Source organism: Xyrauchen texanus, chromosome 5 (assembly GCF_025860055.1).
Source record: "Xyrauchen texanus isolate HMW12.3.18 chromosome 5, RBS_HiC_50CHRs, whole genome shotgun sequence".
In the NCBI taxonomy this organism is placed as follows: Eukaryota; Metazoa; Chordata; class Actinopteri; order Cypriniformes; family Catostomidae; genus Xyrauchen; species Xyrauchen texanus.
Genome location: NC_068280.1, coordinates 20,277,896 through 20,305,612, shown reverse-complemented (window position 1 = coordinate 20,305,612; position 27,717 = coordinate 20,277,896). Strand labels below are relative to the sequence as shown.

The window sequence follows — 27,717 nt, the reverse complement described above, 5'->3', positions numbered from 1 at the left end:
ACGGCTGCAGCCATAGCAGCCAGATTCAGCTTGGTAAACAAAGCGGACTGCTAGAGAGCTAACAGTTAGAAAAACACAACGTCTGCAAAAATGGAAAGTAATACCTTTTGAAAGGTTTTTTTTATTTTTACCGCATAGTTAATATCCTATCAAATTCACGCTATGATAAGATATGCAATTTAATAGTTTTCATGTGTCGTATGCAGTGGCTAACTGGTTAGCCAGTCAAGCTTGATTGAGGCTGCATTGATTGGCAAAGGAAATGGGGTTACAATTAGTTCAAATGACAACCTGTTATTTTGTTTGAGTGTTGTTGACAATTACTTGATTCATCTGTTTTTAAACGCTGACTTCATTTTGATGGTTGTCTATTTGCATTATAAATTTTGTAGCTTTGTATTTGGCTAACCAGTTAACCATTTAACATGTAACTGAAACTATGAACTTTCAATTTACTGAAGTAACAGAACGGTAATTCAATGATTTATCTTAAATGACAATATTTAGATTTGCTCTCATTTCCCACTAGTTGTACCAAACAAAATGCCTGCACTCAAATATTTACAAGGCGTTCAGGCAAGCAGATAAAAGCTTGCTAGCAGATAAAGGTTTGTGAAGAAAATACAACGAAAGATTGCTGGTCAACGCACCAATAAGCCAAAGCGGCTGTCATGAAATAATAATTCTCGATTCAATCGTTGGGTGAGATGTTCAGCCTAATGGCGAATTGCTGTAACTGGTTGAAAAGGTGGAGAGAGCCTGCGAGGTGAGTGTCTGTAACTTTAATCGCTTGTGTCAGAGAAAGATATTCACTGTATACCTGCACTCATCTGTCAAAGAACACCCCCAGATACCCCATACACACACTGTATATTATTTATCTGTCTATGTATCTGTGACATGCATAATGCTCTGGACAGCAACCCACAGCAAACTCCGAATAAATCGACTGTTTATTATGTATACAGTCAATTAGGTTACGTGTTGTAGAGGTAAGAGATTATAAACAATGTCATATTGTAAGAAAAGCCAGTGCATTTTCCAGGAAGTATATCCATGGTTTCCTCATGAGGTTTCATTAGTACTGGTGTCATATTCAATTTCAGCAACGAATTCCTCCCTCTCTCTGGTATACTCCGTTGATAAGTAGTCCACTCTAAACATACACATAGGAGACAATGGGATGCAATTTGCCATCCCTTTACATTTGGGATTATTTGCAAACTTTTTGTCATGTGACAGTATTCTTAGAAAGGGTATGTGCATATGTACAGCTGCCTATGGCAAGCCCTTTTGACTTTTAATCATTCACAGGATATACATTTATGATATGCTAATTACATTTTTAGTTAGAATGTTGATTCTTGATATCAGGAATTTAATTTCTTCTAGTGAAAACGACAATTCTTTAATCAATAATTACATTTGCACTAGTAAAAACATTTTTTCTTGATATAAAAAAAATGATGTCCTCACTTCTAGAAAATTTAATTATTGATATCTGTATTTGCTTTATCGCTAGTAGGATTTCACAATGATCTGTCATTCACTCAAATTCAATTACAGATATCTACAATTCATTTCTTAGTAGTTGAAATTCCAATTTCACATATCTATGGAAGGCCAAATTATCTTTTAATGTTCTAATAATTTTATTTTTACTAGTAAGAATTCCTAATAGAGAGCTCTAATTTAATTGTTACTAGTAAAAAAAAAAAGATATCTTTAATTGCAGAGCTCTGTCATTTAAATAGCTCTGCAATTACATTCTTACTAGTAATAATTCAGTTGTAGATCTCTCTAATTGAAGTAGAATGGGAGTCAATGGAAACATGTGACAATTAAATATAAAATTGTAGAGCTCTGTATTTAAAAATCTTACTAGTAAACATTAAACTATAGAGCCCTGTAATTAGATTTTTTTACTAGTAAAAATGCAATTATGATGACACTTAGAACATTAAAAGATAATTTGGCCTTCCTTTGAAATGTGAAATTGGAATTTCAACTAGTAAGAAAGGAATTGTAGATCTCTCTAATTGCGTTTTGAATGAGAGTGAATGACAGAGCATTGTGAAATCCTACAATGCAATTACAGATATCAAGAAAGACAGTTTTTCTAGTGGAAATTCCAGTTTTGATATCAAGAATAATTTTTTTTACTAGTTCAAATGAAATTACTGATATCAAGATTTGCCATTTTCACTGGTAGAAATTACATTTCTGACATCAAGAATTGGCATTCTAGCTAGTGAAAATGTAATTGTTGATATCAACAATTCATATCCTGCTATTGATTAAAAGTCAAAAGGGCTTGCCATATCTGGTTGTCATTGTTGAAGGCCTGTTTTTATATTAAAAACTAATGTCTTTATAGGAAAAATCCGTGATTTATTTTTTTAAGTTTCTCTTTGCCAGTGCTTCCTCGGATTCTTTAAAGTTATGTGTGAAATAAACTACCACAGCCTTACAAAATTGGGAAAATGGTAACGAGGGAGCAACATTTCATATTTTCCTGCAACCTTGATGGTTAGAGTATGGAATTATAATGCTTTATTTTGTAAGTGCAATAAAGGATCTTTTTGTAAACTTACATTTAGTTATCAAAAATTGCATATTTGTATGTTTTAAAAAAAGAACAATATAGCAAAATATTGTAAATATTATTTTCATAAAATGGAAATAATTTGCAGAAAAATTATATTCATAGTAATATTACATTTAAAAAAATTTGTTTTATATTTTGATTGAAAATGTTTTTTTTTTTTTTTATAATTCCTCCCCCTTGATATGACTTATGCATGTGACACACTGCATCTGTCCCCCTGATGTGAGGCAAGTGTCAATTTTATATGGCCTGATGTTTTAGACACATTTTTGAATAAATGAGAAATCCTTTTCTATGCATCAACTTAAATATGTCCTAGAAAAGACATATTTCTGTCTATGTTGGTTTCATACAGTTTTGAAACATTTATAAACCGTTATAGCTTTTTCTTAAAAAAAATAAATAAAAAGGTTAAGCAAATGTCAAATGGTTATGCCATCAAGTAAATAATTTTGAGTTACCATTATCAAGAAGTTTTCTTAGGGTTGCTTAGGGTGGATTCAATATGGCGCTGAGTATGTCTGCTGCGTTGCGAGCTCCAACACAACACTGCAGTTTTTTTGTTTGTTTTGTTTACAGTCTTTAGTTTTTTTTGTCTTGGATGTTGTCTGCCTTATTGTATACAACAGACAAATGCTTTTGGACATTGGTTCTGCAATTACACACCGAAAACCGGACTTCAAATTCCTCAATGCTGTTTACAAACACAACAGCGGAGCCATTTGTCTGGGCAGCCTGACTGCGGAAATGCAGAAGGAAAAGGGGAAAAAGAGCCAGCGTTTTCATCAGAGTAAGACGTTGTGGAAATCGATCCCCGCTACCCAGTATTCTACTTGTAAATGTTTAATCTCTGAACAACAAGCTCTGCGAGCTGAGAGCACGGATCTCTTTCCAACGAGAGACGAGGGACTGCTGCGTTATCTGCCTTACAGAAACTTGGATGTCTGCGGAGATTCCAGACTCAGCCATCGAACCCGCGGGGTTCTCCGTACACCGAGCGGACAGAGCGAAAGACCACTCAGGTAAAAACAGAGGTGGTGGTGTATGTTTTATGATCAACAAATCATAGTGTGATCAGAGGTATGTACATTTTATCAAGTCTTACTGCTCTCCTGACCTGGAATTTCTCATGCTTCTGTGTTGACCATTCTGGCTACCGAGGGAATCCACAACGGTCATTATCACAGCTGTGTACATCCCCCCACAAGCCGACACACACCGGGGACCGGGGACTTTAACAAAGCCAATTTTAAAACAATCGCACCAAAATACCACCAACATATCAGTTTCAACACACGAGGGGACCAGGATTTGGACCATTGCTATTCTCCTTTCCGGGATGGCTACAAATCCCTCCCCGCCCACCATTTGGCAAATCAGACCACTCTTCCATTCTGCTACTGCCCGCTTACAGGCAGAAACTGAAACGGGAAGCACCCACCCTCAGAATGATCCAGTGCTGGTCAGACCAAGCAGACTCTGCGCTACAAGACTGTTTTGATCACGGAGACTGGCAGATGTTCTGGTCCGTCTCTGAAGACGATATTGAGGTTTACGCTGATAGTGTAACGTGTTTCATCAGGAAGTGCGTAGAGGACGTTGTTCCAACCAAAAAAATACTGATCTACTCCAACCAGAAACCACGGGGTAACGGCGATGTTCGCACGGTACTTAATGCTCGGACCTCCGCTTTTAATTCTGGGAACGCAGAGGAACGTAAACAAGCCAGTTATGCCCTCCATAAAACTATCAGAGCAGCCAAACGCCAGTACAGGCACAAAATTGAGGGACAGTTCAACACCACCGACTCTAGAAGTATGTGGCAGGGAATTAATATTATCATGGACTACAAAGGGAATATAAACTCTGCTGTGAACACCGCTGCCTCTCTCCCGGACGAGCTAAATACATTTTATGCTTGTTTCGAGGAAAATAACACCGCCCTCGCAGAGAGATGCACTCACGGCTGATGCTACAGAGGTTGGTTCACTCTCCGTCTTTGTTGCGGATGTAACCTGTTCCTTCCAAAGGGTGAACATCCGTAAAGCCGTGGTTCCAGACAGCATTCCGGGCTGCATCATCGGAGCATGCGCGAACCAACTGGCTGGTGTTTTACGGACATTTTCAACCTGTCCCTCTCCTTGTCTGTAGTCCCCACATGCTTCAAAACGTCCACCATTGTGCCTGTACCAAAGCAATCAAAAGTCACTTGTTTAAATGACCAGTGTCCTGTTGCTCTGACCCCCATCATCAGCAAATGCTTTGAGAGGCTAATAAGAGATTACATCTGCTCTGTGCTGCCCACTTTACTGGACCCATTGCAGTTTGCCTACCGCAACAACCGCTCCACTGATGATGCCATTTGCATCTACAATACACACTGCTCTCTCCCACCTGGAAAAAAGGAACACATATGTGAGAATGCATGTGTATTCTATATTGTGTGTATTGTTTACTGTACATTTGTATATTATTATTGTATTATATTTGGTACATTGTGTTGTGTAAATATGTTGTTTATTGTAAATTGGTATGTCTCATCACTGACATGACTGCTATGTTGTTCGGAACTGCACATAAGACTTTCATCCACTGTTGCACTTGCGTATATGGTCGTGTGACAATAAAGTGATTTGATTTAATTTGATTTGACCTGAAAAAATCCAGTTAGCACAGTTTGTTCAGGTCAAATAGAGCAACCCTAAGAAAACTTCTTTATAATGGACTCAAAACTTTACTTGATAGTTACACCATTTGTTTAATGTATCTAAATGTAGGCAGTGGTGCGGAATAATCTTTTACTATATTATTGTTATTATTATTATTATACATTTATTTATAAAAAAGAAAGCAGTGAATCATTTTTATATTAAAATATTAGCTAATATCTGAAATCCTTTTGTCAACCAAATCAAAGTCTGGTGGTGTAACCTACATACAGGTAACCATTTTGTTGTCATGTGACTTAAATAATATTCAAAAATAAATCAATAAAATTGATTCACTGGTTATTTTTTTTAAAGAAATAATATATAATAATATAGTAAAATATTATTCTGCACCACTGCCAATTTATTTTCAAGTTTTCAAGAATTTGTATTTATTTTACTGTTTCACCTAATTTTTTACTTTATGCCCCAGTAAAATATCAAAATCACTCCGAAATTGAAAGCTTGTTTATCATAGCAGAGGTGTGTTCAAGTAATTGTTTTGTGTAAATTACATGTTTAATGTATTTTTGAATACTTTAATAGATCCATACAAAAAAATATAATAATAATAATAATAATAATAATAATTAGCATCGCATCATTTACCCATATTAGTTTTTTTATTTCCATTGATGGGAGACACCCTCAATTATAATTTGAGGTAGCCTATTCGTTTTACTCTCTCGATATTTCATACCAAGAAGACAATTTAAACTGCTTATCACACTTTCACCTACTGCAGTGTTAAAGAAACATCGGGCACCTATAATAAACCTACCTGCATCTTCCACTGTACATGTTTACAAATGAATCCTAGTCTGGCAAACCTTACACCCAAGTGATAAATATTTGAGTACTCTTATCACATGCTGTGCCGGTAACAGGAGGCATGATAAGCCAAAATCTGTGTCAGACATCTGTATGCACTGGTGATGTTTGTCCCCAAAAGTGAAAGTGATGTTTAGGAGACTAGCTCTCCACTGACAGCTCTTAGGCCCACAGGTGATGGCAAATTGTCTAACATAATGGCTTCATTTTATTGGCTGTGCATAGTGTGTTCTCTAGCACCCGTCTCTGATCTTGTTGGGCTAAGTAGAAATCCCCTGCTAATCCCTCAGCCACAGGGCTGACCAAGGGCCAGAAGAGAGAGAGAGAGAGCACATGTGTGTGTGTGTGAGTGTGTGTGTATGATCAAAAACAACAGAAGACCAGGAAAAACTAACTGGCATCTTGCCTTTTTCCTGGTGTCGATGAAGGCCTCCTGGCTGGAGAGAACTGTCACCTGAATCGCGCCTGATGTCACTGCGGTGCAAGTGCCGCAGTTAAGTATCTGTTTGTGCGTGTTTATGTGTGTTGTAGCAATACGGATTTAAGATTGTTTTCCTTTGTAAAATGGTGGTCTCTGCAAGGTTTGTTTACGCTGTCTAACCCATGTGTTTGTCTGACATTTCTGCAGAATTATATAAAGGTTGCTGGGTTGATCAGGGTGTTGAAAAGGTTGTGCTATTCTGCAGATTCTTTGCTATGCCCCTTAAGCCCCATATTGTGTTTGGAAGTTTAAACAGCTGACTCCACAGCCCCTGATCACTTTTCATAGAATTTATATTTTGGATGTCATTAGTGTTGGAAAAGGCAGCATTATTTACTTTGTGTGTTTGTGTATGGTATGCTGAATCATCCTTTTTATTGCTGTGTGTTTTACCAGTGAAAAGAGAAGATGCATTAATGTACAGGCTTATCTTCTTGGCTCACTGCTGTTGGTTGGTTTGTAAATTAATGTGAAGTTGACATATTCGGCAAGAGGTAATAAGTGCATTAACTATAAGTTGTCTTAATAAACGAATGCATTTCTCATTCTGCGCATTTACTAAACCCCTTATTTCTCTTTAGAGGGACCATCTTGACATATGGCAAGTTTGTGGGTGAGAGAAAATGAAATGAAGCTCTTTCTGTTGTCTTACAGGAAAGTGACTCTTGTAATGGTGGGATTGGACAATGCAGGAAAAACAGCCACTGTCAGAGGTATTCAGGGAGGTAAATCTTAACTTTAATATTTTTGTGAGTATTTTTTTATGTTATATAGTATTTATTTATTTTATAAGCATTGAAGCATTCTCACAATGTGTACATTTCTGTCATAGAAAGTCCTTCAGATGTAGCACCTACTGTGGGCTTTTCAAAGGTTGACTTAAAGCAGGGGAAGTTTCAGGTCACAATCTTTGATCTGGGTGGTGGAAAGCGTATTCGTGGCATCTGGAATAACTACTACTCCGAATCGTATGGAGTGGTGTTTGTTGTGGACTCAAGCGATGTCCAGAGGATCCAGGAGACGAGAGACACAATGGCTGAGGTCCTCCGCCATCCTCGTATTGCTGGCAAACCTGTATTAGTGTGAGTTTTTTCAAAACTTGACTTCTGCTTATTGTTGAGCTTGACTTTATGGCCAATCTGCACAGTTCTTCAACATGGAAGATGAGATAGACTTTTAAAAATGCACACAGCGTAAAGACAAATTATCAGAGAACTGGTCAATTTACTGCTCAAAGTTACTTGTCTCTTGTTCAATTGAGATGGCAGTGATTTTTTTTTTTATTATATAATTTACATCAAAACAGTAGATACAGTAGACACAGTCCCTGGCTGCGCGCCGCTGCGTTGGAGTTGACCCCCGTGGACGAGAGGGTCGCCTCTCTATGCCTACGGGTTGTGGGGGGGAAACTCTGACTGTTGTCTATGCATATGCACCAAACATCATTCTGGAATATTTGCCCATCTTGGAGACCCTGAATGGAGTCCTGAATAGGGCCCCAGTAGGGGACTCCATAGTGATGCTGGGTGACTGCAACACACGTGGGAAATGACAGGGACACCTGGAGAGGCGTGATTGGGAGGAATGTCCTCCCCGATCTGAACCAGAGTGGATGTTTGTTGTTAGACTTCTGTGCCAGTCATGGATTATCTATAACAAACACCATGTTCGAACATAAGGATGCTCATAAGTGTACAGTACGTGGTACCAGAGCACCCTAGGCCGAAGGTCGATGATCGATTTTGTAATCGTGTCATCAGATCTGAGGTCATATGTTTTGGACACTCGTGGGAAGAGAGGGCGAAGCTGTCAACTTATCACCATCTGGTGGTGAGTTGGGTCAGGGGGTGGGGAAAGACTCTGGACAGACCTGGGAAGCCGAAGCAAGTAGTGCGGGTGAACTGGGAACGTTTGGAGGAGGTCCCTGTCCGAGAGATCTTCAACTCACACACTCTTTTCAGGCATCCCTGCTGAGGTTGGAGACATTGAACCGGAGTGGAAAATGTTCAAAGCTTCCATTGCCAAAGCCGCGGTTGAGAGCTGTGGCCTCAAGGTCTCAGGTGCCTCAAGGGGCGGTAACCCTCGAACACCGCGTTGGACACTGGTGGTCAGGGAAGCCGTCTGACTGAAGAAAGAGGCCTTTGGAGGCAGTTGCAAGGTACCGACAGGCCCGAAGGGCTGCAACATTGCAACCGTGAGCGAGGCAAAGCAGTGGGTGGGGGAAAAGTTCGGAGAAGCCATGGAGAAGGACTTTCGGTATGCACCAAAGTGCTTCTGGAAAACCATCCGCCACCTTAGGAGGGGGAAATGGGGAACCATACAAGCTGTATACAGAAAAGATGGGATGCTGTTGACCTCAACCGAGGAGGTTATTGGGTGGTGGAAGGAACACTTTGAAGAACTCTTAAATCCCAACACGCCATCTATGCTAAAGGCAGAGCCGGAGGCTGATGGGGGATCAGATTCAATTTACCTGGAGGACGTCACTGAGGTAATCAAACAAATCCGCAGTGGCAAAGCCCCGGGGATTGATGAGATCCGACCAGAAATGCTGAAATCTCTGGATGTGGAGGGGGTGTCATGGATGACACGCCTTTTCAACATTGTGTGGAAGTCCAGGACAGTGCCCAAGGATTGGCAGAACTGGGTGATGGTTCCCCTCTTCAAAAAGAGGGACCAGAGAGTGTGCCAACTACAGGGGTATCACACTTCTCAGCCTGCCTGGTAAAGCTTACTCCAAGGTGCTGGAGAGGAGGGTTTGGCCGATTGTCGAATCTCGGATTGAAGAGGAACAATGTGGGTTCTGTCCTGGCCATGGAAAGACGGACCAGATATTTACTCTCGCCTCAACTCTACTCGCTTTACTTTTCTGAGCTTGCATTTCCACTGCAGTTTAGTGCCCCTCAACATGGGTGGGATTATAGGATTATAATCGTCGTAGTTGTGCCGACTTTACTGCCGTGACATCATCTTAAACATGACACAAACTGACCAAAACAACAACACAACCACTAGCTGTTAGCTACTAGCTCATTGTGCTGCATAAAGCAATTGTTGCACGGTGATTTTACACCATTGTAACACTTAAATTGGCCTGGTTTGCCTGGTTGTCAAGCTTCCAGTAGCTGGTCATCTAAATAAAGTGAAGCTTTCAAGCAGAGTATGAGTTAACATAACAAAATGTACCATCCTCTATCGTGGCTGAGTCCAGGGCACTCTCCCTCCCATTGCTCGCCGGTTTAGATGGCATCCATTTGGTCGAATTACTTCCACTTTTCCTTGATGATTCTGTAGTCACTTAAGTTTTTTGGAGACTAGGTTTTCTGTTGGTAGGTCTGGTGGTAGCCGTGTGCAGCCAACATCTGAGACACTTCCTGAGAGACTTTTTTGTTTCGCTCATCGCTAAAGAGTGGACCATCTGCACCTCATTTATTGACCACGGCGTGGTTTTGTGCACAGCCATTTCTCAGTCGAGTGAACAAATTATACTGTTATCGCTGTTGCTAACTTTCAAACTAGTGGGTTGATGTCGCATGTCGGAAATTCAGTGACGCTGGTAGTGACGATTCTCCCTGACCAATCAGTGATCTGCAGGATTTTGACATCACACTTAGTATCAGCTCGGCTCGCTTGGAACCTCGACCGAGGTGGTACTAAAAAAAGTACAAGGTACCAGGTACTATCCACAGTGGAAAACCCTAGTTGAGTTGAGTTGAGTTGAGTCGAGTTGTACCGTGCAGTGGAAAATCTCCATTATACTGGTATCCTATATATTGGGTTGCAAAACACTGTTGATAGATTTAACTTACCATACCCTGCCCACTACAGGTCTTTTGTGTGGTGCAGCTCCACAGCCATGAAGTTATACTACCCAACAGAATGCTTTCAATTGTACACCTGTTAAAAGATCTAAGCACCTTGGGGCCCATCCTCAATTTCCCCAGGTGCCTGAGATGGTAAAGGTATTGAGGAGCCTCTGTCAGATTAAGCAGTTCATGTCAAGTTATCGATCGGCATGTTGTTGTTGCTGGTATTTAGTAAAAAAGAATTACCCCGACATTACAGTGTCAGATTCTTCTCCTCGGCACTCTTTGTGATCAGGCCCATCACAACTGTGTTGGAGCTGTTAATAGCTTTGTATTTATTAGAAGAATAGAAGAGGGCTCAAACCACAACCCTGGGGATTGCCTGTATTGTGAAGGTGACCCTGTTATGTTGATGTATGTTAGCTGCTATATGCTTTGTGATAAGTTTTAATCAGCAGAATTTGCAATAGCAACATTCAGACCATCACAGAAAACAAAGTGTTTCATTTTGCAAGGCAATAATACATGCATGCACAAAATCAACAACTGTAAGATTATAAGTGGCAAAGCAGCACTGGCCCATTCTGGCAAGTGATAGTTTCTTCAACTGGCCTAAAACCAACCTGGTATCGTAGTAAAATTTTTTACTATAAATAAATTTTTGATAAAGGAGTTTTACCTGCCTCATTCTACATATCGCTGCCATTCTCTTGTGAAATAAAAACAGATCTCAAGTGACATGGCAGATTAACACTTTATACAAGTTTTAAATGGATATACAAGCTTTTTCAAGCTTGACTGATAGAGTTTTGGACTTTCAATGTGGAAAACCCAGGTTCGACACCAGCACAGCACATTGACACTTGAGTCGAAAGTGTCATAGAAGAGGCACCTGGCCTGTTGCGATTATTAAATTTTAGTCTGATCATGATTATTTGATCTAACAATGATTATTGTGCAATTCCAATCACATTTTACTGTCCAAATAATGGAATTAACTTTGAATTTGTGTCCGACTGTCTCACTTGGCAGCACCGTGGACTGCACTGAGAGCAGCTCCTGAAGAGCTTGTGGAGATTAATTGCTTCTGAACCAGACTTGAAGTGCTGTGATGCAAGTGTTGTCTGCAGAGGTTCATGACAAACTCCAGTGAAAATATAAACAATGATTTTAGTGAATGCAAAGCACCCCGGTTTCATTTTCATTTATCGATTGTGTTATGGCAAATGCTATTTGTCATTGTGGGTTCATACACAGTGTTAATGTCATGGAGTGACACAGAGGAGTCAGGGGCGTAGCCAAGGTTTGAAAATTAGTGAGGTCCATGGTGAGGTGTTAAGACTTTTACCAAAATTTTACCAAAAAACTAATAATAATACTGAAATAATGTTTTAATTGCAAAAGCAGTTAACAATATTAATACAGATGTCACAAAGAATTGCACATTTGAAAATAAAGCATTGATTTTGAGTTGGGCAGCAAAATGTACTCATATTAACTACAGAAAAACAGCAAAAATTGATTAACAACTAATTTATCTAGGACTATGTTAACATATTCATATTATCCAAAACAGTCATTTGTTTTCCTTTTGCCAGACTCTTAATTATTTAAATGTGCACTCAGTAATTTTTTCCCCCTCTAAAAAAGTTTTACTCCTGAAGAAATGAATTATAATTTTGAAACATATGTATAAAATCATGAGCACTCACATGAGATGAGGACTGTAGTCATATCAGTAACTTTATAAAAGCTGTTTTATTCTACATGGGGCAGGGGTGCCCTCATGGGGCTGCCATTTTAGAATCACATGACCAGCTGAATAATACTCGCTTAATTTCAGTAACCTCGTCACTGTAGTTTAATATGATGGGCTGTTTAATCTTGTTTCAACTAGCTTCAGCACAGAGCCTTTAAGTGTCTCGTATCAGATGGGTTTATAACAGAGAATTCTGTGTCAAATTCTACCGCATGCGACTCGCACTGTTAACCTCAGGACATCATGCAGCAAGCGCAGAGCAGGTTCGTCAGATTAGTGAGACCGGTCCCGCTTATACTCTGCTCTGCATGCAAAATGCACTGCGCAGCTTCAGGTAGCGCCATTTCATCACACTATTGTAGTATTTGTGGACACTAAAGAATCCAGCCAACTGTCCAAACTAATTTATACATGCATGCAGACACTCAAAGGAGTTATCAACCACTTATAAAAAAAATTTATTCAGTTGTACATGGCATCAAAATTTATTTTTGAATATGAAAACATTACTGAATGTTTGACCTCAGCTGGCTATGGACATGAGAGGAGTTTGTGTCTTGCCGACTTACTCTTTATATGGAGATTATAGAACACAGAATCTCTGTCTTCATGTGAAATAACGGCTCATGGGTTTAATTGAAGACTCTTAACGTTTGAAAGCGAAAAAGTTTGGCAAAATATGTTACTATTGCATACTTAAATATAATATAATAGCTATTCAGGTCAGCTGGTTTCCAACAACTACAGTGTAGGTGCCGGCAACCTATGGGACATGTGCCAGCATTGGCACGCGGAGGGGTAATCACTGGCATGCCAGCAACGGAGAGACGAGTAGACTATTTTAGTCATGATATTCCGCACCAGCATTCCAGTCTACATCTTGATGTCATCCTTCCTCATGATCACGCATCATGTTTTCATGAGCTGAATGGGAGGCTAACTAAAAGATAAAATGTGACGAGACTGCAGTATACCCAACAGACTCGTGCAGCACCTGCAAGCCATTCGTGCATGCCGAGCCGATGTCCTGAGAAATCGAGTCCTCCTTGAAAATCATGTCTCCCTCTGACATCACAGCAATTCTTTTGGCTGAGGGACCTATTAATGTGTACTATAGTACCATTAAAGTAGAAATCCTTAAAAATTGTTTTATGATGTATGTCCATTTAACTTTGTAAAAATGTAATTTAATGACTTAAAACATAAGTTACATATAATAGTATATAACTGAAGTTATGGATTGTGAAATCAAATATGTGTCATTGTTTGTTTTTCAGTTAGCATTTCATTGAAGTGTTGGCTATCACAATAACATGATAGGTTTTTGCTCAGGCTTTACAAATGGATACTCCCATGGGGACTCGATTTAACAGGCGGACTCAATTTATCATGACCGTGTGAGTAAATTTTCCTGGTTTGCTTCGGTCAGGCTGCACAGATGACAGCCTACATTCCATGTTTCATTTGTTTCTTTTTCATTTCTGAACAACACGTGATGGAATAAGGAAAACTTTCACAAGATGCTCTGTGAAAATTCACATGCAGGATCATGATTATATCATAATCATCAGTTTTTGCAAATTTTTTTAACCAAACTGTTATGTATAATATAATATAATATAATTTTGAATGAAAAATATACTATTAAATTAGAAAAATGCTAAATAGAAACATTTTCTCAAGTGGACTCGGAAAATCACATACATATGCGTGTTTTGGTGGGTCGTTGACACAGCCATTGACCAGGAAAATAAAAAATGGCACTCCATGTCAAAAAGGTTGCTGACCCCTGGTGTACAGTATATGCAATATGGATGAAGACTAAAGTTGACCAAAAAGACAGACAGATATTTTAAGTATTTTTTAATATTTTGATATTTAAAATACATTTTTAATGGCATTCGTAATTTTTTTAAAGCATTAATGAAAATCACTTAAAATTAAAATATGAAGAAATGACTCCTTAAATGTTTATGAATTACATAATGTATACACCTGTGACAAAAGAATAATAATTAATTGTCATAATAGTGAGAGCCCTAAAACAGACAATTAATCGTCATAATCGCGAAAGCCCTAAAACAGACAATTAATCATCATAATCGCGAAAGCCCTAAAACAGACAATTAATCGTCATAATCGCGAAAGCCCTAAAACAGACAATTAATCGTCATAATTGTAAAAGCTTATGAAAAGCTCTTCATAATCACAATTATTTGTTTGGTAACTAATCGTCAGCCAAATGTCATAATCGTGACAGCTTTGAGTGCTAAAAAATGAAGTGGGTCCTACAGCTATTGCGTTTTTCATCTAACGTTTGCTTTAATGACACTGTCGGTTAGGTGTAGGTGTCGGGTTTTGACTAAAGATGCCTGTTTTGTTCACCTCACATTTGCTTCAATGACACTATCGGTTTGGTTTAGATTAGTGGTAGGAATGTTGGGTTTGTTAATTTCAAAATGGAAAAAAAAAAAAACACTCACATTTGTTTATAAGACACTGTTAGGATATGGAGGTAGGTTTTATTCATTTAAAACTTGATAGAGCATTAACCTTAACTGAATCTTTTTGGGAAAACATTAAACTTGCTTTTAGCACCCCTCAGTAGACATTTCACCTTAAAACTGCTGCGAAAAGTAATTAATCATGTAATTTCATTTAGCAACAATGTTGCCACAGTCATGTAATTTTCATGAGATCAGGCTGCCTGAAACTCACTCAAACAGGTCCCAGGCCAGCAAACCATCCTCATCCTTGAGCCCTGGACATGAATGTTGTTCCACTGTGAGCGTGTTGAGAATGGGGGATTGGATATGCTCGTTGCCTATCTTCACCACCACCTGCAAGTCTCGGCTTGCTAATGAGCCCAGAGGATTTAATAAATGTTATGTTGAAATCAGTCACAAACATTCTTGCATGATTGCCCTGCCTTTAGTTCAAGTGGAATAGGGCATTGTGTCATCATCTATATTTCTGTTATTTAACTGGAGGAGTGAGGAGCAGATGTCCTTGACTAAATGTAGTGTGTTAAGTGTGCCAAGGCTAATTATTCAGTCTTCCTCAAGTGTAGATCTTGGGTCATTTGTTTGTGACAGCTTAACCAAGGCCCTGCACTTATGACCAACCTCTCGTTTCTTCTGATTGGCTTGCAGGCTGGCTAATAAACAAGATCAAGATGGTGCATTGGCTGAAGCAGACATCATCGAAAGCCTGTCATTGGAGAAACTTGTAAACGAGAATAAATGCCTCTGTCAGATTGTGAGTTAATTTATCATCAGCCCAGCTCCAGTTTTGATCTGGAGTTATTAAATAAAAAGAAAATTACAAAACATCAAAGTGTTGGAAAGAAGTCATATAAAACTAAGCTAAACATTGTGTTCTTACCCTAAGGAGCCCTGCTCAGCAGTGCTGGGTTATGGAAAGAAGGTGGACAAATCCATCAAGAATGGCCTTAATTGGCTCCTGACCAATATTGCAAAGGACTATGAGGCAATATCGGAGCGTGTGCAGAGAGATACAGCAGAACAAAGAGCCCATGAAGAGCAGGAAAAGAAGGAAAGAGCAGAGAGAGTTCGGCGGATCAGAGAGGAGAGGTCAGTGCACAGACAGGACATACTCACTTGGATTATAGTATTAGGCAGCATCCTCTTTCAGATATGGCAAGAGCATTTGTGACCTGCTTCAGCACTGTGAGTCATTTTGACCCAGAAACACATTTTGAGAATTATGCACTAAGTAAAATATTCTCAGCAAACATTTAAATGATTATATTGCAGCAACATAATACTAGAAACATAATAATTATATCACTTGTGCGATATCACTTGTCAGTCGCATAGTCATTGAGAATAGTTTGAAATGATGTTTAATTCTAAAATTATTTCACATTAATATGGGGAGATTTTATTTGCTCTAATATTAAAAGGAATATTCTGGGTTCAATACAAATTAAGCTCAGTCGACAGTATTTCTGGCATAAATATTGATTATCGCAACAAATTCTGCTTTTACAGTAAGGCACTTACAATGGAAGTGAAAGGGACCAGCCTAAAAATCTTAAAATCCAAGCAGTTAAACATCATACGTGTTGATACATTTTTTGTATGATAAAATGGCTTGCCAAACTTATCTTTGTAAAGTTAGATACAATATTACAACTTCGTTGTCAACCCTGTAATCCATGTTTGCAAAATGATTACACTAAAATAATGTAGTGTTGAAACTGTGTTTTTGAACATTAATGGACATGCCTTACTGCAACGGCAATAAAAAAATTTTGTTCTGATATTCAATATTATGCCACAAATGCTGTAGATTGAGCGTAACTTGTATTGAACATGGAACATTTTATTTTTATTTATTTTTTAAATATGTTATAGAATTAGGTCTGAATCCTTTTCTTAGAGGGATGGTTCACCAAAAAATTCACTTACTATGATGCCATCCAAAATGTGTATCACTTTTTCTTCTGCAGAACATAAACAAATATTTTTAGATTAATATATCAGCTCTAGGTCCATAAAATACATGTGAATGGGATCCAACACTTTCAAGCTCCAAAAAGCACATAAAAGTAATCCATATGACTATTGGTTTAATCCATGTCTGAAGTGTTCCAGTCGATATAGGGTGAGAGTGCAGACCAGAATGTAACAAATTTTTTTACTGTTCACCTTGCCATTGCAGTCTCTAGCCATGATCATGATTTCCAGCTCGATTATACTTACTAGTGCTTTATGCATGTGCTGCGCACTAGATGGTGCTAGGATGCGTAATCGAGCTTGAAATCATGATCGCCAAGGAGACTGCTGTCAATGTATTGTGAAAAAGGAGTTACATTTTGGTCTGTTCTCATCCAAAACCGATAGTATCTCTTCAGAAGACATGGATTAAACCACTGGACTTTTATTTTTATGGACTTTTACACTTTTATGCTGTGTTTATCTGCTTTTTGGAGCCTCAAAGTGTTGGACCCCATACAATGCAAGTGAATGGACATATAGAGAGCTGAGATATTCTTCTAAAGATCTTTGTTTGCATTTTGCGGAATACAGAAAGTCATACATATCTGGGATGCATGAGAGTGAGTAAATGTTTTCATTTTTGGGTGAAATATCCCTTTAAATGAAAGGAATAGAAATGGAAATTTAGTGTAAATATTTTTGGTTGTGGTTAAGAAATTATTGTGTAGTATTCAAAATGCAAAAAGGGTTTGATCAAGATATTTTACATGCACAGAGACAAGCAGGAGCGAGATGGGAGGACAGTCAAAGAGGAGGAGCTAGATGATGTCAGCACGGTCAACCCATTCCAGCCAATAATAAATGTTGTTACTGAGGTTGGTTATCAAAAAGTCCAAACATTTACCTTGTGCATTGTTGGATGGTATGATGTAAGGTGCAAATCCTTAATATATAAGGACATATTCAGAATGAAGACAAGCTGAGAAAGGAGAAAGAGATGCAGAGACAGAGCAAAGAAGGCCAGCAGGGCAGTGCACAAGAACAGACAGCACTCCAAGATGAGGAGGAAGAGGAAGACGAAGAGAGTGAGAGACAGACCCCAGAGAGCACAGAATCAGGTAGGTCCTCTCACTCCTCAAACAGAGCTTATTAAACTGCAGTGCTAATAGTGAACTCTGGGTTTGAGAGTAATGAGACGTTAAAAGTTTAATTTAGAATTGTCCATTTCCAGTACAAGCTTGTATCCCATTTAAGGTATAGTTCACCCAAAACTAAAAATTCTGTCATCATGCTCTCACCCTTATGTTGTTCCAAACCCTACAACTTTCTTTATTTCAGTAGATCACAAAAGGAGATGTTGTGCAGGATGTTGGCCTCAGTCACCTTTTACTTTCATTGCATTTTTTCCCCATACAATACAGATACTCAAGTGAATGGTGTCTCCTTTTGTGCTCCAAGTCATACATGTCTACAGTGACCGGCCATTTGAAATGAATGTATTAGACTACAAAAAAACTGAAATATGAAGTGTTCAGGAGCATCCAAATCCTTTAGATGTGCACATACAGTATGTGGATGTGTGTATTCAAATACAAAGCCCTCGGACATGTGCGCACACACAAACATGAACACACGTAGACCCACAATGTGTGTAGAGTGCCCTTTTGTACATAATTTTTTCATGTTCACACTTTAAGGAATATTTCAAGATCCACTTATCATATGTTGTGTTTGAGCTTGCTTGAATCGGGATAATCTGCTGTTAGTTACAATATGCGATTTTCTATGTTAGATATATGTTTCAGGAAGTAATAATGAAAAACGTGACAAAAAGTCACTCCTGTTTATTATGTTTATGTGGCAGTGGGTATTTCATACACTTATACTCACTGCAGTTTGGCCTAAGTAAAACACATTTGCTCATTGCATTTTACTAATTGAGATCTTTCCAACGATATATAACACATGGCTATCTAATCTTTTTTTATGGTTTTACCAACTCTGAATATAATTGTTGTGATAACAAATTTGCTAATTATGAGAAAAGAACTGTTCTAATTTGACAGCAAATTAAAAAGCTTTATTTAAGAATTGGTAGGATCCGCTATATGCATTGTAAAGTCCAGATTCAAAGCTTTAAAATGACACCCATTTGTTTAGATCAAGCAAGTGATTATTAATTTATTACATAATAATAATAATTTTTCTATGCAGGGAGTGCCCCCCACTGACTGGTTATAAGCTCATTCAATTAATCCTTCTATCAATTAAAAATGTACACTGGTGGCCAAAAGTTTGGAATAATGTACAGATTTTGGTCTTATGGAAAGAAATTGGTACTTTTATTCACAAAAGTGGCATTCAACTAATCACAATGTATAGTTAGGTCATTAATAACATGAACATTAATAAAAAAAAAAAATTCAGAACTTCTTAAACTATTTCAAAGAGTTCTCATCAAAAAATCTTCCACGTGCAGCAATGACAGCTTTGCAGATCCTTGGTATTCTAGCTGTCAGTTTGTCCAGATACTCTGGTGACATGTCACCCCATGCTTCCTGTAGCACTTGCAATAGATGTGACTGTCTTGTCGAGCACTTCTCACGCTCCTTACAGTCTAGCTGATCCAACAAAAGCTCAATGGGGTTAAGGTCCATAACACTATTTTCCAATTATCTGTCTGTGTTTCTTTGCCCACTCTAACCTTTTATTTTTGTTTTTGTTTCAAAAGTGGCTTTTTCTTTGCAATACTTCCCATTAAGCCTGCACCCCTGAGTCTTCTCTTTACTGTTGTACATGAAACTTCATTGAATTCTGAAGCTGTCTGAAGCTAGAATACAATGAAGCTCTCAGCAGAGGACATATGAGGCATCTATTTCTCAAACAAGAGACTCTGATGTACTTATCCTCTTGTTTAGTTGTACATATGGCTTTCCACATCTCATTCTGTCCTTGTTAGAGCCAGTTGTACTTTGTCTTTGCAGACTAGTGTACACCTTTGTATGAAATCTTCATTTTTTTGGCAATTTCAAGCATTATATAGCCTTCATTACTCAAACAATGGTTGACTGATTAATTTCTAGAGAAAGCGGATATTGACCTTAAGACAATCCAGTCTATTGCATAATCTGGCAACTCAAAAACAAACACACAGACAATGTTAATCTTCATTTAACGAACCAAATAGCTTTCAACTGTGTTTGATATAATAAGGGTGATTTTCTAGTACCAAATTAGCAATTTAGCATGATTACTCAAAGATAAGGTGTTGGAGTGATAGCTGTTGGAAATGAGGCCTGTCTAGATTTGATCAAAAATTACTTTTTCAAATAGTGATGGTGCTGTTTTTTACATCAGTAATGTCCTGACTATACTTTGTGATCTGCTGAATGCCGCTTTGGTGAATTAAAGTACCAATTTCCTTACCAAACAGAAAAATCTGTACAGTATTCCAAACTTTTGGCTGCCAGTGTATATTAAAAAAATTTTCAAAAAAGAAGTTTACTAATATCATAATTACTAAAAAATAAATTGACAAAAAAGTGCCAATGCCATTTCTTGGATAATATTGTATATGCAATATGAAAGATGTATTATCAACTAAAATTATTAGTTGGCCGGTCATTTTTGACCGGGAACACAAAAGATATTAGCACAAATGAAGGCAACACAAGGATTAAATGTTTCTGTCACCTTTAATCAGGAGCTGTGGACCAGGCCAAAAAGAAAACAAGTAAATTACGACTCAAACGTAAGCACAGAGTTGACCCTCTAAGGGTAGATGAAGCAACACCCAAAAACCCCCCACCTCCTACCTTGCCAGGTATGAATACCTTTTTTACTGCTTGTTTCTAAGACATGAAAAATCTATACATTTATAAATCCATTTTTATGTGAATTGGTTTGTAAATTACAGCAGGCTTTAGGTAAGTCAGAGAGAGCAACTCCATTACACAATTGTTCTTTATCTTCATTTGCTTACATTTTCAAAATTAAATGTGTGCAAAATGTTTCTAGTTTTAATCACCATTTTGTCATAGCTCTCCTTTTTGTTGCTTCAAGTTAATGACTCAGAATAGCTAATCCTTTCACTTTTTTCTTTTAGTTGGATGGGCTACTCCTAAAGTTTCTAGGCTCCCCAAACTTGAACCTCTTGGTGATACAAGACCTTCTGGTAATTGTCATTGCTTGTAGTCCCTGACTGGCATGTTGACCACATCATTATTTTTGTCCCATTCTGTTTTATAACCATGCAACATTATCCCATCGTTCTGTCTTTAAATCTTTGTTTTCTCTTCAAACACACAGCAAGCTTCCCCCAAACACATCCTCCCAGTTCAGTCATCAGCCAACAAATATACCGCAACCGTGCACCTTGATATTGTGCCTAACAAGTGCTTCTAACATAATCATCTTAACACCTCTATTCCTGTGCTGTGATTATTTGTTTTCCTGGTACTCACAGGTTGGACATTTTGAATGCTGCTTGTGTTTTTTTGTCACTTTGACCTATGAATTTAAAGGGATAATTCACCCAAAAATGTTTAATTCTCTCATAATTTACTCACTTTCATGGCATCCCTGATATGATTGACTTTCTTTCTTCAGCAGAATACAAACAAAGATTCTTAGAAGGATACCTCAGCTCAGGTCCATACAATGCAAGTGAATAGTGACCAGACATTTCAAGCTCCAAAAATCACATAAAGGCTGCATAAAAGTAATCCATATGACTCCAGTGGTTAAATATATGTCTTCTGAAGTGATGCAATCACTTTTGGTGAGAAACGGATCAATATTTAAATCTTTTTTGACTATTAATCTCCACTTCCACTTTCAGAATGTGAAAGTGGAAATTTATTGCATTGTAATATTTATCTGTTTCTCACCCACATCTATCATATTGCTTATAAAGACAGTCCAATAGAGTCATATGGATTACTTTTATGATGCTTTTATGTGATTTTTGGAGCTTGAAAGATCTATTTCCTATTCACTTGCATTGTTTATATATTTTATTTTTTTTGTTCCTGGGTAGTAAGTTATTCCTAATTGCTTATGCCTCAAAAGTATAGAAAATTGGGTTAAGTGGTTTTTATTATGTCGTTCAACCATATACAGTTAGTACAGTATACAGTGAAACGAGACAACATTCCTCCAGGACCATGCTGCTACATAAAACAACATAGGACAAACACAGAACCACATGAGACTACACAGACTAAATAACATTCCTACATAAAGTGCACATGCAAACATTTGCAAAAAGTATGGGACAGTACAATAATTAAAGTAACAGGACAATGGGCACAGTGAGAGACACATTTGTAATCTGAGTAGTGCAAAATGATGACACTAGGTAGCAGCCAGATATAAAGCGACAATGAATTAAGTGCAAATCTGGACATGTGCAAAAGTTGGATGGTGTGCGTGTGTGTGTGTCAGTCCAGTCTCTGAGTATTGAGGAGTATGATGCACACAGTCTGGCCGTGAAGGCCTGAATCTGCCAGATGGCAGGAGGGTGAAGAGTTTGTGTGAGGGGTAGGGGTGGCTCGATACCACTTTTTCATGTCCGATACCAATTCCGATACCACAACCTTGAGTATCTACCGATACACTACCATCTTTTACTCCCTCTTAAACAATTAAGTTGTTAATAACACATTTGTCAGGAGAATGCACTATGCTTAACCTATCCATCTAAAGCATCATGCTCAAACAGTGCAACAAACATTCTACTCCCCTAAAGGAAGAAATAAAGTAGCCCACAACATGACTCAGTTATGCAATACTGCTGCTTCATTTTTATTTACATTTTCTAAACAGAACTTGTTGCAGCATTTTTAATTAATCAGCACAATTCAAACATTCAAAATTAAATTTAAAGTGCAATTTTAAAGAATTATAATTCCAGTCAAATACTGTAGGTATCTCAATACTCAATGTAGTCATACCTCTATTGTAAACCTTAACTTAAATAAAATAAATAAAAACATAAAAAATTATAGTATCTCCATTATAAAATGTACAGTAGAACACAGTACAATAAGTAAATTATTTGAACTGTAAAACACCTGTATAAAACAGTATGAAATTCCTGTATGAAAAGATACTTGCAATGTAAACAAAAATATAAGTTTTCCCTTAAGACAAAAAGAGAGCAGTAGCTGCCTGACCTTAAAACTGTCACAAAAACACTGACTCTGATCACTGACCACTGTTTTACAGCCCTTCTGTAACTTCCAGTGTAAGTGTGTTCACTTAAACCTGAGGGGCAAATTCTTCCTTAGAAAAATTTGCATTTCAGCCTTCTCCGCTGTCAGGCTGCTCCTCCTTTCATCAGTAATAATATAGGCTGTGCTGAAGAGTCTCTCACTCTCCACACTTGTGGAAGGTGCAGAGAGAAATTTAGTTGCCATGGCTGCCAGGGAGGGCAGCCAGGTTGGTTGACTTTCCAGTACAGCAGTTGATTGTCTGAACGCTGAATAGTAGGCCCGACGAGGTAGGTTTGAATTTCAATGCGTGCATTTGTGTTAGTTGACTGAGGAGGACCAGATTCTACTCTGCTTTCTTCCAGGATTTTATCAAAAATGCTTCCAAGTCTGTTCTTGCTTGCAGCCTCCACCCATGGAGTCTCCTTTGCTGGCTCTGAGGCTGCAGATTCAGATGAGGTCCCCTCTGCTGGCTCTGGGGCTTCTTCTGATATGGTCCTCCTCAGCACTTCTCCCATCTTCCTTGCTTCTGCCGTTAATGCATCCTTTGCATGTCTTGAGATTTCTGCATTTGTGAAGTACCTGTATCAATATAAATAAATACACATTTAACATTTAAAATTACATTTACATTTATTCATTTAGGAGATGCTTTTATCCAAAAATTGGCCTGTTTCTGTGCAATGAAGCTCTTGATCGTATTATAGGGACTGTTATATTACTTTAGTATAAAAGTAAAAAGCCGTCCTGGTCCATAATTGTAACAAGTACCCATCTCTTCCCCTGGCTCACTCGACCTTGCTTGACGCCTTGAAGTATGAGGAGTACGGCTGGGAGGTCATAGCATTCCTGATGGGTCTCCAAGACAGTTTTACCAAGTTTACCTGCTGTCTTTGCCTTTGGGACAGCAGGGCAAAGAGGCGCACTACCACAGGCGGGACTGGCCACAGCGGACCAAGTTATCTGTGGGGAGGAACAACTGTGTCAAGTGGGAGCAACTGGTGGATCCCAGAAGGTGCTGATGCCACCACTGCACATCAAATTGGGCCTTATGAAATAATTTGTCAAAGCTCTAGAGAAGGAGACGGCAGCCTTCAAGACTTCTTCCCTGAGCTGTCTGAGGCAAAGGACAAAGCCGGTGTCTTCGTCAGACCACAGATATAGAAGGATTTTGGATTCATATGTTGTTTTTTCTGACTTTATGTGAACGAAAAGACACACATTCGTTCTTATTGGAAATTGGTCAATTTAAAAATATCATAGTCATTGTCACAAAAGCACATTTTTGGGGGAATAATAGCCATTTTCTATACTTTTGAGGCATAAGCAATTAGGAAATAACACTTACTGCCCAGGAACAAAAATTGTGTTACATAGTGTTTTCATTTTTGGTGAAACGTCCCTTTAATCATGTAGTTTAACCATTTAGTCAGTGGAAGTTATTTAATCCTTGTTTATTATTGCAGCTATGAAAAATTGGACATTGCTGACATAAATATCTCTTTTTCAATGACTCTTTCATTGGCAGATTTCTATGGCAAACCTCTCCCACCTGTATCAATTAGACAGAGGCCGAACAGCGATACTCATGATGTAATTTCCTAACACCCTTTCCCCTCACTGGCTTACAATACTTAAGGGTCCCAACCAATCAAAGTCTTCTTTTGTTCTTATCTTCAAGCACGGGCACTTTAACAATCTACGTGGATGTAATTGCCCATAAGTGAGGGACTGATACCCAATCAGCATGCCCAGATGGATCACATGACTTGAGCAACCAATGACTGATGGTCAGCGGAAGCTGTGTTTCCTGGCCAGTGTTTGGAAAATTAGATGGACAAACGCAAACTCTATGGAGCAGTTATTGATTGGTGGGGGACGTGGTCCATGGACATTCATTGTATAGAATGTTCAAATAATTTTCTCAAACGGAGAATGGTTCACTATTTCAGTTTAGACTTTTTCCCTGGCAGTCTGTAGCACTTTTTTTTTCTCTCTTCTCAAAAATAAATTTTGCAAATCAGTATTAACACATTCAAAACACTTTTTTTTTTTTTTTTTTGTGTAAAATACATTACAAACCTATTTTTATGAGCAATTAAAAATATGTAAATGTATAGTTTAAATTTGTGTACTTGAAATTGTAAAAACATGTCTTTCATGTTTTTATGGTTCACATGCATATATTTGCCCAAGCTTTTACACTTGTGCAGTTTATTCTAACATAGTGTGCTTTGAAAATATCATATGGTTTGTTTGTTTTTTCCTCCACATCTATACAGTAGGTCCATACACTACGCTGTATGTCATTCATACTTACCAGCAACAGATATCTTCACACTGCAGTCTGAGTGTACGTTTGCATATGGGCCTTGATATGTAATGTTTTGAAGATCTTTATTGAGCAGCACAATTTGACCCAGCATTTTAACCTCACAAATGGTACATTATTCTTTATTAGAGAAGAAGAAAAATAAGTTGTATTTAGAAAGATGAGTGGGTAATTTCATATCTTGTAGATTTGCAGATATGAAGAGACTCCACTGTTTGTGTAACAATGCACAACCTCTCTATATATTTTAATGGATAATGTCACAAACTGTAAACACTGCTTTCATATTTATTTGATGTTTCAAACTTATGCCATTTTTATACTTCACATTTGTTTAAATGTATGATCAGTTTACATGTTTCTTTTTGTATTTAACACACACACTCTTATTTGGCAACACTAATATTCAGTTGACAACTTCTTGAGTTCATCCAGTTTGCTTTGCTTTCAGTATATGCCTCTTTTTTTTATCCAGTTTTAGTTTAACATTTATGTCATAATAAAACATATATTTTTACTCAGTTATGTAGTAAGTACTGTTTAATTATTATATAATTTCAGTGTTATATGAATGTGTTTTGTTCCACAACCAACCATCCAGTTCCCTCGCTTATGCATTTAACAGTTTCATTCATTAGATACTATGATTAAATGATTAATGGATTTAGTTGGTCTTGCTATACAGTTGTACACATAATATCATTTAAGATTATGCAGCATTCCCAAGGTCAACTGGAAACATCAGGCAATTTTAAATGTTTATTTCCAGGCATGGAAAATTCATGGAAATGAATAAAATCTATAAAAATCATGCACTGAAACTGAGGTTTACTTAAAAACAAACAAACAAAAAAAACTATATCCAGGCAGAAATTGTTAGTACATTTAACAGACCATATTATTCAAGCCCGGTGGATGCTGGGATCATAAGCTTCGAAAAGATAAGTAAAATTAACATTTTATTTACCTGTAAAATTGACTAAAATTAGCAAATAAGTATGACAAGGTTTTCTCCTTTAGGATAACATACAATCATAAATAACATTTACTTGCAAGCTAGAACATTAATTTGTATTATTTAGTTTGATTTGAGTAGCCTACAAATATAGAATTTACTTAATATATTCAAGTTTATATTTTAACTTATTCAGTGGAGAAAATACTAAATCTTTTCTGCTATATTTACTTCACAACAAAATCTTTTTTTTTTTTTCCCATCGGTGTGGAATGATTATTGAGTGATTATAAAAATTAAATGTTAAGTTATGCTTAGCTCTTTGTGAATAGAATGGAAACCCTTACTATGGCACCAGTGTCAGTGATGTTGCTTGTTAAGAATAGGTTTAGCTCAGCAAGCTGCTCCAATTATAACTTAATATGTGATGTAATTTGTGCAGCAAAGAATATATATGAAAACATGATATTCATTTCTGACACATCAGAAGAAAGTCAATATCCAGTTTAAGATTGTATTTGCTTCTCTGTGTAGTTCTACCATGTATCTGATAAAGCAGATGATATTTAACAAAACAACATCTAAGATTTCTAGAGTTGAGCAGTTTCTGAGCAAAAACCTTTCTATCATTCCAATATTCTGCTGCAAAAAAACTAAATCAAGCCACCACTGCGGTGACAATAGTGATTGGCAGAGGTTTTGAACCATATAGCAGCCAAACTGTCCTCAAGAAAAATAACATTTTCATGCAGTTGTGAAGGCAGCCAATCCAGTTAACGCCACACTGAAAAAACTAAACAAAATACAAAGACAAAAGTAGACTGTCAGCTGCTAAAAGTGATCAAATGTGTGGGATTTGAGAGGCTAAAAAAAATATTAAATTGCGGAAATCTCAGTATCAGCCCATACTGATCCCTATCCGATACCAGTGTGTATCGGATAGGGATCCGTTTTTTTTTTTTTCATAATCAGTTTAGAATATCTTTACTAATTGGGTGTACTCTTTAATATGTAAAGAAACATAAACCTCTAACTGCACATTATTTCAATATAAATGTATAGCTTTAGAAACACTTTATTAACTAGTATACTGGATAATGTAGCAGTTTTTGTTTTTTTGCTAACTTTTTTGAACTTGTATCTGGACTTTAAAGGATTCAGATCTCTTATTTATTTATTTTTTCAATTTAGTTGTAAGAAATCAGCTCTCATTCACACAGTTATTTTTTGGAACCCATTCAACTTAAATATTGTTATAATTGGTAAAAAAAATTATAATAAAATTAAAATTATACTTTAAAACCATCTGGCTTTTATTTTAACATTCTGAACTCTCCAGGACGTCCGGTATGTGTGATTGTAGGCAAGGTCACAGTAGTTTAATTAACTTCTTATTCAGATTCTGGTAAAATGCACCTCCAGTGCCGTTCTAAATGCATATTATAAGTGAAACGAACTGTTGAGCAACTACATCTGAGATGTTGTTCGTGAGTAGTGCTCAAATATTGCACATGCCTGAAGGCTAACAGTTTGCATGCTTCCGTGTGTGTGTGTGTTTGTGT

At 37.5% G+C, this 27,717-nt stretch overlaps 1 protein-coding gene across 4 annotated transcripts; it reads left to right on the top strand.

Moving 5' to 3' along the window:
• Window positions 1-7: 7 nt before the first annotated feature.
• On the top strand, window positions 8-25,981 carry LOC127644280 (ADP-ribosylation factor-like protein 13B). 4 transcript variants are annotated; one of them, XR_007970632.1, is made up of 11 exons: window positions 8-766; window positions 7,283-7,353; window positions 7,461-7,710; window positions 15,346-15,451; window positions 15,584-15,786; window positions 17,432-17,531; window positions 17,624-17,774; window positions 20,360-20,479; window positions 20,762-20,830; window positions 20,965-21,121; window positions 24,397-25,981. XR_007970632.1 is itself a non-coding variant. In XM_052127396.1 (11 exons), the coding sequence occupies exons 1-11, from the start codon at window positions 708-710 to the stop codon at window positions 24,589-24,591; spliced, it is 1,236 nt and encodes a 411-aa protein (XP_051983356.1). In that variant the 5' UTR covers window positions 8-707; the 3' UTR covers window positions 24,592-25,981. The 4 variants fall into 4 exon arrangements, 3 of the variants coding, with proteins under 3 accessions (XP_051983356.1, XP_051983357.1, XP_051983358.1); XM_052127396.1 differs by lacking the exon at window positions 20,965-21,121 and having other exon boundaries at window positions 24,397-24,461; window positions 24,550-25,981; XM_052127397.1 differs by lacking the exon at window positions 20,965-21,121 and having other exon boundaries at window positions 24,550-25,981.
• The last annotated feature ends 1,736 nt before the right edge of the window (window positions 25,982-27,717 follow it).